Source organism: Chelon labrosus, assembly GCF_963514085.1.
Source record: "Chelon labrosus genome assembly, chromosome: 14".
In the NCBI taxonomy this organism is placed as follows: Eukaryota; Metazoa; Chordata; class Actinopteri; order Mugiliformes; family Mugilidae; genus Chelon; species Chelon labrosus.
Window position 1 is genome coordinate 9,934,753 of NC_140347.1, and position 16,196 is coordinate 9,950,948.

The 16,196-nt window shown below is 44.6% G+C and overlaps 1 protein-coding gene across 3 annotated transcripts; it reads left to right on the forward strand.

Annotated features, from left to right (window-relative positions):
* The first annotated feature begins 66 nt into the window (after positions 1-66).
* Positions 67-14,696, forward strand: casp8ap2 (caspase 8 associated protein 2). 3 transcript variants are annotated; one of them, XM_084560463.1, is made up of 10 exons: positions 67-465; positions 2,764-2,837; positions 3,232-3,300; positions 3,426-3,529; positions 4,080-4,154; positions 4,383-4,498; positions 6,049-8,321; positions 10,725-13,467; positions 13,585-13,684; positions 13,777-14,696. In XM_084560463.1, the coding sequence occupies exons 2-10, from the start codon at positions 2,813-2,815 to the stop codon at positions 13,837-13,839; spliced, it is 5,568 nt and encodes a 1,855-aa protein (XP_084416589.1). In that variant the 5' UTR covers positions 67-465; positions 2,764-2,812; the 3' UTR covers positions 13,840-14,696. The 3 variants fall into 3 exon arrangements, with proteins under 3 accessions (XP_084416589.1, XP_084416591.1, XP_084416590.1); XM_084560465.1 differs by having other exon boundaries at positions 3,429-3,529; XM_084560464.1 differs by lacking the exon at positions 67-465 and having other exon boundaries at positions 2,641-2,837.
* The last annotated feature ends 1,500 nt before the right edge of the window (positions 14,697-16,196 follow it).

Consider the following 16,196-nt stretch of genomic DNA (forward strand, 5'->3'; position numbering starts at 1 on the left):
AGAATCCTGTCCACATGTGAGTGGAACGCCAAGTGTTTCCGGGTCGAGGAGACTTCCCCCCCCCCGCCCCTCCGGATCATCCGAGTCGCGGGGTGATGACGCACGCAGACGGCGACGCCGGTGGCGCTACACTACTGCACCCTCCAAGAGAGAAACAACTTTCGCACGGACCTCGTGAGCTGTCGTCTAAATTCATTTCAGTGTTCTGCCAGAAGATGTGAACCACCGCAAAAGACAACAAGCCACGATTGTACAGCGTCTCGTCTAGGTTTAAATCCTGGTTTAACATTTTTTATTTATTTATTTTTTTCTGGAAACCCGGGACCTGCGAGCCAGAGTACAGCTGCTGCCGTGACAGACAGACGGACAGACCGCGGGAAAATGTCGTTACTTCCTGTGCAATGAAGTCTTGGCGCGACATTACGATTGTAAATAACAACAGGACGCACACGAACACGAGAGCAGGTAAGAAAGACAACCGGTCCGTGGCTGACTTTATTGAAATATCCGTGTCTGGTTCACGTTTGCGACTCTTTTTCTCCGGTAGCGGCAAAGTCTTTGAGGAGAAACGACCGTTAAGTGCGCTTCTCGTTACAGTATGGACGCCTGGTGACCGTTTGACATGTTTAAGTTAAAACAAAATAAAGTTCCCTAATATGAAAATGGGTTAAAGTTTTAGGTTAAGGTTTGTTTAGTCTCTGTTTTATCGATTTAAGTGCACATTTCAGCTGACCTCCGGGTTGAGGGAGTTTAGCGCCGGACTCTTAACCGTTGCTAAGTTACATTGAGCCTGAGACCTTAGCTAGCTTTCAAATTAAATGACATATTATTATTATTATTATTATTATTTAGGCTAAGAACTGAAATGTAAGCGTCAGGTTTGCATTTCTAAGAGGGTCTGAGTTTCCTTCTGCCTAGCTCGATTGTTGAGGCTATGCTATTGGGTGCTATTGTTCGTGCAGTAGTTAAGCTAGCAAGATGCTAACAGTTCAGACATTAGCACTGGTTTGTCTCTGACAAGTGTTAACGGACAGAGTCTGTGAGGCTTCTCAGGAATCCAGGTTGTTGTATACCCCCCCAAAAAATGTTAAAAATAAAAATAAAACGCTGAAACAAGAGCAGCTAGACTTGTAGTTGTTGTTTTTTGGATATTAACACACAGTGGTTTAGCTTGGCACTCTCTCCTATCTTTGTATTTATACACTGTTGATCTTCTAGGAGAGACTGTCAGATCCAGCAAATCCTTGAGCTTTATTTTACAGATGTGAAATTCACTTAAAAATACCCTGCCTGGCCAAAAAAAAAGGGTCACATTCTCTGTGGCATTGTTTCAATAAGCTTCTCCAATGTCACCAGATTAATTTCCATCCAGTGTTACATTAATTTCTCACCAAGATCTTGTATTGATGATGGGAGAGTCTGACCACTGCACAAAGCCTTCTCCAGCACATCCCAAAGATTCTCAATGGGGTTATGGTCTGGACTCTGTGGTGGCCAATCCATGTGTGACAATGATGTCTCATGCTCCCTGAACCACTCTTTCACAATCTGAGCCCCATGAATCCTGACATTGTCATCTTGGAATATGCCCGTGAACATCAGGGAAGAAAAAAAATCGATTGATGGAATAACCTGGTCATTCAGTATATTCAGGTAGTCAGCTGACCTCATTCTTTGGGCAACATAATGTTGCTGAACCTAGACCTGAGCAACTGCAGCAACCCCAGATCATAGCACTGCCCCCACAGGCTTGTACAGTAGACACTAGGCATGATGGGTGCATCACTTCATCTGCCTCTCTTCTTACCCTGATGCCATGGTTCTCCACTATCCTTCCAGTTTTTAATAATGCGTTGGACAGTTCTTAACCCAATTTTAGTAGTTTCTTCAATCTCCTTAGATGTTTTCTCTTCTTGATGCATGCCAATGATTTGACCCTTCTCAAACAGACTAACATCTTTTCCACGACCACAGGATGTGTCTTCAGACATGGTTGTTTAAGACATGAGAAGCCACTCATTGCATCAGTTGGGGTTAAATAAGTTGTTGCCAGCTGAAAGATAATCACCCATGCAGTAATTATCCAATAGGAGGCTCGTACCTATTTGCTCAGTTAAATCCAGGTGGCGAATTGTTTTTGTCCAGGCAGTGTACATTAAGCTATAAAGCAGACTTCCCGATTCCTGATTGGCAACATGTCCTACAGTAATCACACTAATGCAACTAGAGATTAGAAAGAAATGACAGACAGATTATAAACAGTATTGCAAGTCTCTGACGTTTGAAAATTGTGTATCACATATAAGGGCCATGCGCGCAGACCTTCATGGAGATCATGGTTGACTGTGTCACCTGCTTTGACTCTTTCTGCATTGCTTTCTACATTCTGCTAAATGTATTCGTTTATAGTGTATAATCTTATTACAAACCTTTATTATCAGTCATGTCGCCTGGAATTGTGCTAATAAACGTGTACTACATTGAATTATTGTCACGTCTGGGTGAGTTACAAGATGCAGACTGTAAAAGGAAAAGGCAAAATAGAGGCAGTAAGTATAGCCTGAAATATCCTGTCTTTTAGCCGACATAAAGTCTGTAGGTCAGTTTTTCCTAGACGTTACTAGGTTGTTTTAATATTCTGAGTACAACTGGCTATGACCATTTTATGGTCAATGGCATTTACCAATACCTTATCAGTTCTTGATTATTTAAAGTTATTCTTGATAATAATAACTGTAGATTTTCCTTTGACCTCGTTATCAGGTATTCCTTCAGAAACTGAGCCACGGCGGTGTTTGAAAGGACGGCAAAGATGGACGCCAGTGATGCTTCGGGTTGTAAGTTTACACTGCAATCAATACTTACTACTGGATATCCAATATATATTTGTACACTATTAGGAACTGGGGCTTGTAATAATGCTGTGACACCAGTAGAGTAGATCTCAGTCCTCGGTCACAAAATGACAGCGTCATCTCAGCAAAAGTCTTCCAATGATAAGACATTTAAAGATATCTGTCCATTACACATTTATAACATGCGTAACAGACAATAGAGACATTTGTGTCGTCTCATCAGAGATGTATGTTCTGGACTTGAAGTGACTTCCTCTTTGCTAATCCATTCCCTGTAATTTCTTAAATTTTAGTGAACACAAAATATGTTTTTATTTCTGATTAAAGTGTCGACTATAGTACAGGATAACTCATATGTCATGTATATTATCCACAGTCCTGGCGCATGATGAAGATTCTGTGGATCTCTACGGTGACCTGGACGTTGGTTTCAGCAGCAACGCAGGTAAAACATCGTTATTGAAATGGTTTCACTTTCATCTTACCACGTCTTACTACTACTGCTGCCGGCAATATGGTCAAGCAAACAATTATATTTAAACTTTTATTCATAATTACTTATGTTAATAGCAGAGAAGTCACCAGCAGTTGGTTCTGAGCTGAAAGAGTCAATGGATTTGTATGAAGACCTTGTAACGGAGGAACAGCAGAGCCGAGAGTCGTCATACACCGAGGTGAGATCACACGTCCTACATTTAGTCTTCCTTTGAGTTGACTTTTGACACCTGGCTTGGTGTACTGATCAACGTGCTGTTTTTTTTGGCTTGGCTCTGTTTTTACCTGAGATTATTTTCCAGGTTGCAAAATGTACAGCTCTGCTATGATGGCTGAATGTTGGTGTCATTGACTCTTTAGTTTTTATTTGGGTTGTTGTTGTTGTTGTGGTTTTTAGTTTTTTCCTGTTTGAGTCATCCGTGTCTGCAGCCCTGCTGAGCCCATGCATGAACAAGGCCCCACGTTTGGTAAATGTTTAGCGGTGATGTGTGAGTAGCTACGAATGCAGGACTGGAGCTGTGACGGAACGACTCCCCTGAGATCAGTGAAGTGTTAATTGTGAACGAGGCTTGATCCATTGTTTGCGTGTGAAAGTGGTGTAACATGTGCTCGCTGTATCACAATGCTTCAAGGCTTAGCACAAATCACAATTCTCTGATAAGATGCGGCGGTCGTCTGGCTGGCTTTCTCACTTTCTCACAGTCCTCTTTTCTTTTTGTGTGCCTCCAGTTGAAGTCCAGATTTCAGGCAGCTCAAAACCAAATCAAAGAGTTACGCCAAAGACTGGAACAGGTGGAACTACAGGTTTGTTTATTTTTCAGTTGTTTAAAAAAAGGTTTGTCTGAATATTATTATGCTTTCTTAAACTTTTATTCACAACTGACATTTGAGCCATCTGCTGTGATAGGAGGTTTTAAATTTCCTACCATATATACACAAGATAACTTGAATAAACAAAAAAACATTAGTAAAACAAAAAGTAATGATGATGATGTATTAACGCCCCTCCCTTTCTCTCTCTCTTATTAACAGAATACAGGATTAAGCACGGAGAATCACCGCCTCAAGAAGAACATCTCTGCACTGTTACAAACGGCCAGGCAAGAGGTGATGCGAAAAGATGCTGAGATCCAGAGGCTGAACCAACGGTATGTTTTAACGTCACAAATCTGCGACACTAAACCTCTATTGTGTGTTTTTATAATAAAATATTGGGCTGTAGATTGTGTGCGCCTCAGAATTTTCTACGTTTTTGCATAGAAATTAGTCTTTTCTGAGGTCCTCAGTAAGCTCCTTTGTCTGTGGCGTCACACACGTCCCCAAACATGTGTTATGAAGATCAGACTGTGACAAATCCCTGATTAATTTTCAAACAAAACACTGAAACACAGTCTTATTACGCTGATTGGAAACACTTCAGAACAAACGGACCCTAAATTGACCATGCGATTGACTTGTAATTACAAATTACAAATTCAATATGCAATGTTGGCTCAGTTTCCTCAATCAGCAAATACACAAGTATGATGTTTCTTCAATTGTTTGATTGCGTTCAGGCATCAAAATCTGCTGATGTTTTAAATAATTTTAAATCAGGAATATAGAAAATTCTGAGGGGTGCAAAAACACAACTATATATATATATATATATGCATATATAGACAGTTTGCAAAGATGAGAAGGCCAGGTACGATGCTACCCAGTGGTCTGCATTGGAGCCCAGTTTATAGTTTCTTTTCAGTGTGAAGCCGAAATGTTTTATATAAGGAGTGTTGCCTTTCACACTCTGTAAACACGACCAGTGATCTACACATGAGCTAACTTTAGCTGCATTGATTTTTAAACGCCAATAGTAAAGTGCATGCATTGAAGATGTCAAAATATCACATGACAGTTTCCAGTAAGGGTCTTATTATTAACTGCTTCTCAACCCTTGACATGAATTCACCTTTTATTCTTTAAACAGAAGCTTTTACAATTTCAAGACAGGGTGTTTTCAAGATCTGGGGGTCCACATGATAGACATCAAACTAGGGATGCACTGAAAATTTACGGCAGAAATCCGAAAATGCACTTTTGGGCCATTTTTGGACGAAAATTGCTGCGGTCATTGCTTGCACTTGTTGTTTCGGCGATAAAAGTCCGAAAATTTTCGACCGAAAATGAACTTTTGGGCCATTTTGGACCAAAAAATTTTGCCGAAACAGGATGGTGTGATGATGCAGGCAACAACCGCCTGCCAACCAAAAGTGCATTTTCGGTTTTCGGATTAAAATTTTCGGACTTTTATCGCCGAAACAACACGTGTAAGCAACGACCGCAGCAATTTTCGTCCGAAAATGGCCCAAAAATGCATTTTCAGACTAAATTTTTGGTGCATCCCTACATCAAACCCTGTGATCATTCGCAAAATCACCACCAGCACACTTATTAGATTGCCCGCATTTAGCCAAAGAGACCATAGTGACTGAGTAGGAACCAGTGTTGGCTCTTTGACTGGTAGTAAGTTACTGTCCAAGATTTTTAATAGATCCAGCATCTATAAGTGGTTGGTGGCACAGCTCTTTAAGGTTCTTGCACATTGGCATCAGCCTCATGCCAATGGTTCTCTGATGCTTATTGCTTTAACATATGTATGAAATGTTCCTAAATCAGTTACTTCATACTAAATTACTAATCAGTTCAAATGTTTCTCCAGGTCAGACAAAGACTGCCATCATCATCATTCTAATAGTCGGCCCTTGACATTCAGCCACACAAAAAGGCCACCATCTCCTCCACCGCCCGGTCTTCCACCGCCTCTTCCACCTCCACCTGCTTCAAATCTCGGGAAGGACCTTCCTCCGAGGGATCCGGCTCATGTTTCCAAGAAAGAAAGCGACGGTTTTACGAGAACTCCTAACGCCTCTTCTCATAGTTATTCAAAAAGAGATCGTGAAGTGGCAGACAAACAGGCGGAGTCGGACAAAAAACACAAGTCCAGGCACAGAGAGGAAAAATATCAAAATCCGAAACTATCTGAATCGACAGATAAGAGACATAGAAGCTGCTCAGATCCCAAGAAGGACTCTCACGCCCCTGAGAAAAACAGGACTCATAGAGGAGACAAAGACACAAGAGGAAGGTACGACTCCAGGTCGTGTAAAAACAGGATCCATCAAGACGTTGAGAGGCACCGCAGATCGGATGGGGTTAAAACCTCCTCTCCGGAGGTGTTTCGCAGCGCAGCTTCCTCCGATGACAAGAAAGGGGGCAGTCGAGAGCGAAGACCAGATAAATACAAAATGACTGGATCGGACTCTGAATGTGGCGCAGCCCACGGCTCGAAAGAGGGGTACGGCCGTGAGCACAAAAAAGCCAAGACGAGCGACAGACATAGCAGAAGTTCCGACGCAACAGACCGGAAAAAGTCCTCGTCAAATCAGCACGCCGAGCGCAACAGTGATTCTTCCAAAGAGAGAGAAGGCGACAGACGGAAGGATCAGAGGAACCGACACGAAGCTGAAATCAGCAAAAAGCATAAGGGGAAAGAGACGACCAGAGAACGAGACAAACAAAGATCCAAAGAATCCGATCAGAGAAAAGTGGAAGACCATATTGAGGGAGGACAGGAAAAGACACTAGAAGCCTTAAAAATATCACCTGAAGAACCAAGTACAGGTGAGAAAAACTCTGTGGAGGAAAACAGTCCACACAGGAAGCTGTCATTTATGGAAACACTCAATCTAACCCTATCGCCGATTAAAAAGCCTGTGTTACCCATTGATGGAATCCTGGATAACCTTCTTCAAGAGGACGATGAAGACAGACCAGATGAGGAGAACTCACAGCTAAACGTTGAAGACATGTGTGTCATCGATGAAATAAACAACAGTGGATTAGCAGCAGAATTGGGAGATGTTGCAGCGCAATCACCAGATAACCTCAAAGCTCCAAGTACAGAGAAGAGGACGTTTGATCATAAGGAAGACGTCAAGGAAATGGACAACACCGCCCAAACTACCTCAGCTCAGTGCCAGACCCCGGCTACTGCAGAAAATAAGACGACTGCACACCTCACACCAAAATCACCAGAGAGTACATCTCTAAACGCAGACAACATTTCAAAAAACTGTGACGACAAAACCGAGACGGCCTCAGACACCCAGGAAGCTGAACGTGGATCACCGGAGGCTACAGGTGGCAAAGATCCAAATGACAGGACTGGAGACAATTCTGAACGTCAAATAAGCAATGACCTACAAAAGGCTCACTCTAGAAATGATACTGATGCGTCTGCTGCAGTTGTAGAACCCGTTGTTCTCAATTCAAGTGAAGAACCTCCTACAAAAGCTGCATCCCAGAGCCTCTCTCTGGATTCAGTAACAGAAGATGTCATTTTGTCAAACTCCGACGAGTCCAATCCCAAAACTCAGCAAATATCCATCACTGTCCAACCTCCGGTCTCTAAGCAAGAGCTGTGTCTTCCTGCTTCGTCAAGTTCCATTCATGAGAAGGACAGCAAACAAGATGGTCCTAAAGATATGGACGCTGTATCCAGCACAATCAGCCTGGAGTCACTTCCACAAGAAGGGCTGAGTTTAACGGAGGCTATTTACGTTTTAACGCAGACCGATGAAGACGCCGATGGCGGCAGCAGCAGCAGCACGGCTGAGCCCACGTCTTCCGTCGGCTGTATTGGCGTGTCCAAAGTTAGCAGTACGACGGAGGAGAAGACCCCGCCGGAGAGGTACAACGACCTCACCGTAACACCCAAGAAAAGCTTCAGTCCTGGAAAGAGACGGGAGAATAATGTGGAATCCTCCAGCTCTGTGCCGTTGCTTCACGATGAGGACTCCATGATGCGGACACTGAGCAATCTGAAGAAAATCCCTGATGCCATCAGCCCTCTGAGGAGCCCAGTACGGATATCCAAGAGAAGTCTTGTCTATGTGCATGGCAAACCAGGTCATGTCAAGAGCCTTCAGAAAGGTAAAGCTGGCCTTAGAATTTAGTCAAATTTTACATCACGGTGACTCAGGTTGCTAGGACTTTTTTAGGCCTATTCTCTTGTGATTGAAACTTTAATTTCTGTTGAGGGCAGATGGTAGCCTGGTCGTTACCATCCTACGTACTTCCGCCCAAAATTTGATTTCGGTCTCGCACGTAGTTTGGCCCAATGTAATAGGAATCTGTCTCCGCAATGGGCGGATGCTTATTTTGAGGTTTAAAATCATTGGAGTTCCCTTAACCAATCAGCAACGTTTGGTAATGACGTATATTGTGCGCCGGAGTTCAGGCTCTTACGCTTACCACTTCCGCTTCCAGTTAAAGGGGAACTCCGGTGCAAAATGAACCTGGGATTAATAACACCGTTCGCGTCTGGCTCGCCTATCCAGGCGGGCGCCATCTTGGGGAAACTGAACTGTCTGTTGCCGGAAGAAAGCACTGAGAGCACTGAACGAAGAGAGTTCAGTTTCCCCAAGATGGCGCCCGCCTGGATATGCGAGCCAGACGCGAACGGTACTGTATTCCTTTTTTAATAAACTGCCTGTATACTTGCAAAGTTCTCAATGCTTCGGTTTACATGTAGAGACCCTAGTTATGCTACCGTGTAAGTGTGGTGATATTGTGAGCCTTGTTAGTGGTATAGAAATAGCGATTTCTTTTTATGTGTCGGTGTGCCCCGAAGGCTAGCGTTATACGCTAAATAGCGGTTTGCAAGAAAACTGGTCACATTTGACTAACAAAACAAATGCATGAAAACAAATACCAGAGAACGGTCGGACTCGGTACACATGTGTTATTAACCCCAGGTTCATTTTGCGCCGGAGTTCTCCTTTAAATAAATCAAACTTTTCCCAAAGCCAGTTGGAAGGAGAGCTACGACGTCCTTGCCATTTATAAAACTGACAAGACAAGCCTCTTGTTCTGGTTTTAATTCCGTGGTGCTCTCGAGAGTTGAGACAACTTTGCGGATGGCTTCTAGCGTCTCTTCCTCCGTCGCCATTGTTGCTATGCTGTTGAACTACAAGCTTCGCTGGACTACAAGCAACTTGGCAGGCGAGTTCCGCGTCATCACTCAACTGTTCGCTGATTGGCGCGGTTACACGCGAACTGCGGAAGTGCAATTGGGCCAGACCCCGTGCGAGACCGAAATCAAATTTTGGGCGGAAACGTAGGATGGTAACGACCAGGCTAGAGCAGATGGTGTCAAGTAGTTAGAGATATATTAGAGATATGCTGTCTGACAAACGTCATGAATCAAATGTATTTATAGTTGTTTCAAACGGACACACTGGATGGAAAATGAGAAACTGGCCACCCACGTAATGACCAGTCAATGTTAATGTGGGATCACTGGTTTCAGAAAGTTACTGAGTATGGATGGCCCCTTCCAAATCCAAATATAGGGAGAAGATTTTCTAACACTAATCAAATCATTAGATGAGCAGTTCAGACACACCATAAATACTTTTCTCCTTGTTGCTTTTTCTATTATTTTCAAGACCCAGTTCTAGTCAGTGGGCTAGGCTAACTAATAGAAACGCTTTTTAGTGTTTGAGTCAATCCAGACTACCAGCAACAGGATCAGACAGTTAATTACCACCTTTCTGACGCTGTTCAACATAAACTGAATATTACAACAGTCATGAGAGGAGATTTAATACAGGTTTGAAGCATTAGAAGGCATTGATGCATAACGCATTTCACTAGTCCATCTAATTAAGTGGCCATTGAGTGTATATGTGGCTGTTAATTAGTGTTGAGTATAAGTGTCTTGTACTGATTTGAAATTCACCTACATTTTTTTTGTAGCTTACACCCACTAAGACCATTACGTTAATTGAAATCTATGTTATTGAGTTTTAAAGGTTTGTACACGCAAAACAAACTTGCAAACGCGCTGGATAGCAGCATTGTCATAGTTTTTCACTTCTGTATCAGGGAGTCTTGATGAACTCTTGTTTGAAACAAGAGATGATGACAGAGTGGTGACTTCCAGACACTAGCCACCAACCAAGAATCAGACAAAACTGACTAATAATCCAAGTAGTTGCTGATTTTGTCTGCTTTTGTGGTAGGCCGTTCCGTTTTTTACGAAGCAGTAATTTTGTCTGAGTCTTTATTTGAAGAATTCACTCACCTGTTAATGTTTGGGATGTTGCTGTCATTTTTGGTGTGACTGGAAGAGAGAGCCGACATGACTGAGGATAAATTTAAACACTGAGACTCATCAACATATTTACACAATCAGTGACACCTACATTTACATCTGCAGAATCGTATGAAATCCAGCTGTACTTCCAGCTAGAATCTTTCTATTTGCTGTAGACTGCACCGGGCGTTCACCCTATATATGTTTAACAGACTCTTCAATTTTTTATTTTGCAGAGTTTTCCGGTACACCTGTTGATGCCACGTCAAAGAAACTGGACGTAAACAAAGAGAACAAATATCCAGGTTCCCCTGCAAAAAGCGATGCACAGGCCCCGGCAGATAAGGTCCCTGACCGACCTTCAGGTCTCTCGGACACGGATCTAGAGGAAGGAGAGATTTTAAGCGAAAGCGACGAGGCGGCGACATGTTCCCCTGTTCCTGCAACCAAGAAGGCAAAGATAGAACAGCCGCCAGGAAACAAACCAAGTCCCAAGTCTCTTTTAAAGAGGAAATCTGAAGAAAGGCGCGTCGCTTCAACAGGTGAAACAACAGGTGTATCGACACGGAGTCCAAAGAGCCGCTTTAAAACCGTTTGTCCCACAGCAAGCAAAACCACTTTTTCCACCATTGAGGAAATAATGGAGACCTTTAAGCGGGTTCGCACAGAGATCCGAAAAAAGTACATGAAGCTTCATAAAACCTTTCCGAAGAAGAGCTTCTATGGCGTGATGGACAATTTCCAGGAGTCTTTTTTGGAGTTTGTGGACGGTGCCCATTTCGGTAAAGTGTGCAGTCAGGTGGGGGAGCTGAAGTCCAAGCTGAAGACTCTGGTCGCATCCGTGTTCAGCAAAATATCAAACAACGGTATAGTGAAACGCATTTTTGAACAGCAAGCAGTCGACCTGAAGCAGAAGCTGTGGGACTTCGTTGATGTCCAGGTTGACTACTTGTTCAAGGACATCCACACAGCGCTGAGCAGCCTTTGCAAACCGGCGAGAGTTCAGGTCGAGGACAAGAAGCCGATTAAAAACGAGAAAGTGACTCCTGCAAAGAGACCACAGTGTCAGAAGGGTGAAGCAAAGCCTTCCACCCTGATGAACCGCACCAAGCGCTCTGCCGTGGTTCCTTACAGGACGGGCCTTGGAAGCAGAGGCAAAGACATCAGGATCACACAAGTGGAAAAAGAAAGGAACGCTGATTCGCAACCGCCAAACCGCCCAAAAACTCCAACTGTGGCCGAGTTCCTTTCTCCTAAAAAACCTCCTTCGACTCCGGTGAAAAGCAACATGTCCTCCTTAGTGGTGTCTCAGAACGGTTCCTTGCTTGACAAAACGGACTTCGAGCTCCTCACAGAGCAGCAAGCCTCCACTTTAACGTTCACCTTGGCTAGAGACTCTCAGATGGGGGAGATCTTCAAGTGTCTCCTGCAGGGGTCCGACTTACTAGAAAGCAGCGGCATCAATGGAGACAACTCCACCTGGTCTCTTGGTACGCCAAGGAAGGATGGAGAGCGATTCATCAGCATCACCACGCCGTCGAAGTTCGACTCCCCGTCTAAGCTCGTGTCCCCGAACAAATTTGACAGTCCCTCTAAACTTATAGCAACGTGGTCTAGCATTTCACCTCGCAAGATGTTGTCCCCACGCTCCAAAGGCCAGATCCCAATGAATCCGGCTTTCTTTGATGAAAGCTGCCTGCTGGAAGTCCCGTCGGATAACCGAGCGATGTCGCAGAAGACGTACTCCATCCTGGCTGAAGATCTGGCGGTGTCCCTCACCATTCCGTCCCCCCTCAAGTCCGACAGCCACCTCAGCTTCCTGCAGCCGTCGAGCGCGAGCATGAGCATGCGCACGCCCACCATGTCCACCCCAGAGAGCGTCATCAGCGCGCACATATGCGAGGACGCCCTGCTGGACGGGGAGGACGCCACGGAGCAGGACATCCACCTGGCCCTCGACACGGACAACTCCAGCCGGAGCTCGAGCAGCAGCTTGGCGTCTGAACCCCTCGCCATGCCTTTCGTCTTGAAGCCTAACGTGCCCATGCAGGCGCTGGTGATGGAGAGGTCCAACGACCATTTCATCGTGAAGATTCGTCAAGCGAGCGTGGACGCGGACGTCACCCTGACCGCTGACGACAGCTTGAGTCGAACGCTAACCGAAGAAGATCACGTAGAAGACGACGCAGCAGCTCAGGAAGAGCAAGCAAAGGCTTTTTTTACGCACGAGTCTGAGAAAGATGCTGGTCTCTGCAGTGCTGTACCTTCAGAGAACGATCTCCCTGACAGAGTAGACTGCACCGAGATCTGTGAGGCTGACACAGCATCAGATACCCGTCCCACTCTAGACGAGACGTTGACCACAACAAGCAACCCATCCCAGAAAACTGAAGATACGTCACCTCAACATAATACCTCAAAAGATTGGTTTCCGAAGGATTCTCCACCTACATGTTCTCCTTCCGATGACAGTTCAAACAACAATTCTCAAAGCTTGGATCGTTTGACCAGTCAGACGGGTCAAAGTGAAGTCACAGTAGAAGACATCACCAGTAAAAGTCCTTCACCTCTCGGCGAGCCCCGGAAGAAGAGCAGCCCCTCTGAAACCGCTTCGTCGGATAACAGTCATGTCAAAAGCTCCCGCATACAAAGCCGAACATCACAGTCGCATCGTTCAGACTCCGGGAAAGAGGACACGTCCGAGTCGGAGAGGAGCGCCGCCGTTTCAGAAGACGCGGGCAGCTCGCCGGATAAAGAGCCGGGGGACTGTGACAAAGGCAGGAAACGCAAGAAACGCCAGCAAAAGCTAAAAGCTAAGAGGTCCAGGGAGGGGGAAGAGGAGAGCACGGAAGGGATGGTTTCTAGCTCCAGGACGGAGGACGACGAGTCCAGATCGCCCTCAGCGTCTCTGTCCCCCAGCAGTCTGTCTGCTAAGAATGTCGTCAGGAAGAAGGGCGAGGTGGTGATAGCGTGGACCAGGTCAGTAGCTGATTCGGTGCTTTATCGGAAGATCTGTCATGGTTAGCAATAAGCTGAGACTCCTTCTTCAGTGTACACGTTATGTTGGTCATTTAACAATGTGGTTTCTTCTTCCAGAGATGAAGATCGAGCTATTCTGATCGACCTGAAGACAAAAGGGGCTTCACGTGAGACATTCTCTGCCCTCTCAGAGAAACTTAACAAGCCGTCAAGCCAGGTAAACTACTTTTCTTTTGTGTTGTGGTAACGTGAGTGAATGCTGTGCCGTTTGTAATAACTGTTGACTCTTGATTTATTTGTCTCGTTTAGATTGCTCACAGATTTTACCAGCTCATGAAACTTTTTAAGAGGAAGGAGAAGATGGACGTCTGATTGCAGTGACTCGATCCAGCGTTGACCGCCGCGTCTGTCGAGACCTGGAGCCGAGCGCTGACCAACAGCTCGGAGGAATATGGACCTCAGTCGTAGCTGAACATCGATTTTGGACAGAAGCCTGGAAATCCGATCACCGCCTCTGAAGGCGCGTTGTTCTCGATACTGAACCGTACCTGCCCGTACAGTTCGACAAGGAAGAGGATGGTTTCATATCAGCAGTGAAATATCCAGTCAGTATAAGCAGTCTTTGTTTTTGATGCACTTTTTTGGTTTTCAACGACCCACACTGCACGTGGAGTCCACACAAACAGTCACTACTACGTCTACAGGGCTGGATGTTTCCTGATCCTGACCAGAGCACCTGATTTCAGCCGGTCTGCAGCATCTGTTTCTAGAATCTGCAGACATTACACATTCTCTCTGTACAGCTGTGAAAAGCTGTTTTGAGACTAGAACTCCAAATTCCAAAGCAACTTTGTTGATGTTGGTCAAGTTTAGTTCCTAAAATTAGAGTACGTTCTCTGGAAAACAGTTTAAATCATCACCCATCAGTCTGCCTTCACCTGTGGGACTGATATTATTGGCCTTTTTATAGCAATTCTGTATATTTAACGTTGGATCTTATTTTAGTTGTGTGTGAAGGTACTGCTTGACACGTTTGAAGGTGGTTCAGATGTTTACATGTCCAATCCATGTACATTTATCTGTTAATACAAATAAAAATTTTTATCTGTGGGCCTCAACAGCATTTAGTTTGACTATTCACATTGCCTATAAACAGTATGGATCGCAATATTGTTGAATATTGTACATAATTTGTTACTGAAAATAAAGTTTTTATTTATTTATACTGGTGTTAATTGTCAGTCCTTGTATTCAGAATAGATAATGATGTAAAATGGTTGAGGGGAAATATATTTACCTCTAAAGGTATGGCAGCAGGCAGATGTTTCTGCTGTTAACCCTTTCAGGTGTGAACGGACTGACTTAGATCGGATCTCTCAAATGCGATTTCAGTGCGTCCTGGGCCTGTTCACACCTGCCTTTTACCTGATCGGATCGCCCAGATCGGATCTATAGGCTCCAGCAACCCTGCAACCCTTCACAGGACAAGGGGTTCAATGCAAGGTGTGAACAGGCCCTAACCAGGCCCTTTTGTACATTACATCAACACATCATAGGATACACCAACCACAAATACAATTAAAACAGACGGAAAGCTCAGCAGGTTAGCAGATTTTCGGAGGGCACCGATTTCACCCCAGCCGGTAGCAGCCAAAGCGTGCACATTCACCACAACAGAAATATTCATAAAGTGGGCCACAAAGTGTGGAAATCGAGGCCATTGCCTGGGGGGGCATTTGTAACTCACCACAGACCAGGGAGGAGGAGGAGGAGGAGGAGGAGGAGGAGGACACAAGCAAGCCGAGCTGGTGATAGAATTTATTAAGTCACGAGAAAAATGATCTGCCGATAGAACTGGAACGTTTGAGTTGCCGAGATTTTCTCCAAACTGTTTTTAGACAAAAAACAAGTAGATTTGCGTTTGTACAAGGAAAATATGAACAATTTACTCAGCAATAGTTGGAACTTTACAGTAGTTGAGTGTTTGTGTGTTAGTATCTTGTAGGTGTTGCACACGCAAATTTTGTTGTACCATTTGGCACAATGACAACAAAGCTTTCTGATTCTGATTCTGAATTATCTTGGTAGACAGAACGACAACAATATTTTGACTTGATTTAAGATATTTCATCTTAGTTTGATTTCAGTTTTTGCAGTGCACGATGGTTGGCGCTGGTCCCTCACAGCAGAAAGGTAGTCGGTTCGAATCCCCGGGGCGGAGAGGGTTCGTTTCTCAGGTCCTTTCTTGTGGAGTTTGCATGTTCTCCCCATTGTTTGCAAAGGTTTTCTCTGGGCACTCCGGTTTTCTCCCATCATCATCACCGTCAAAAACATGGGTGCAAGGCGACAGGTCAGTTTGGGCCCTAGTTGTGGCGCGCGCAACCCTCCATTCGGCCATGTGATTTCGTTGTACAATTGTATAATGACAAATAAAGCACCATACCTTTATCCAGGACTACTATTAAACTACTATTAAGTTATGGAGTGCCAGGTCATTTAAATGCCAGGCACAAAAATCAAAGCGAGCGAGAGGTGGGGTACACCCTGGACAGGTCTCCAGTCTATCTCAGGGCTAACACAGAGAGACAGACAACCATTCATACTCGCACCTACAGCCAATTTAGAATCACCAATGAACCTAACCAGCATTTCTTTGGACGGTGGGAGGAAGCTGGAGAACCTGGAGACACAGGGAGAACATGTAAACCCAACACAGAAAGGCCATAGTC

Bases quoted from the DNA above. Each gene is read 5' to 3' on its own strand.
- casp8ap2 (XM_084560463.1), top strand. From the start codon at position 2,813: ATGGACGCCAGTGATGCTTCGGGTT. The intron at 2,838-3,231 runs GTAAGTTTACAC...TATTATCCACAG, and splicing joins CGCCAGTGATGCTTCGGGTT to TCCTGGCGCATGATGAAGAT. The intron at 8,322-10,724 runs GTAAAGCTGGCC...TTTATTTTGCAG, and splicing joins TGTCAAGAGCCTTCAGAAAG to AGTTTTCCGGTACACCTGTT.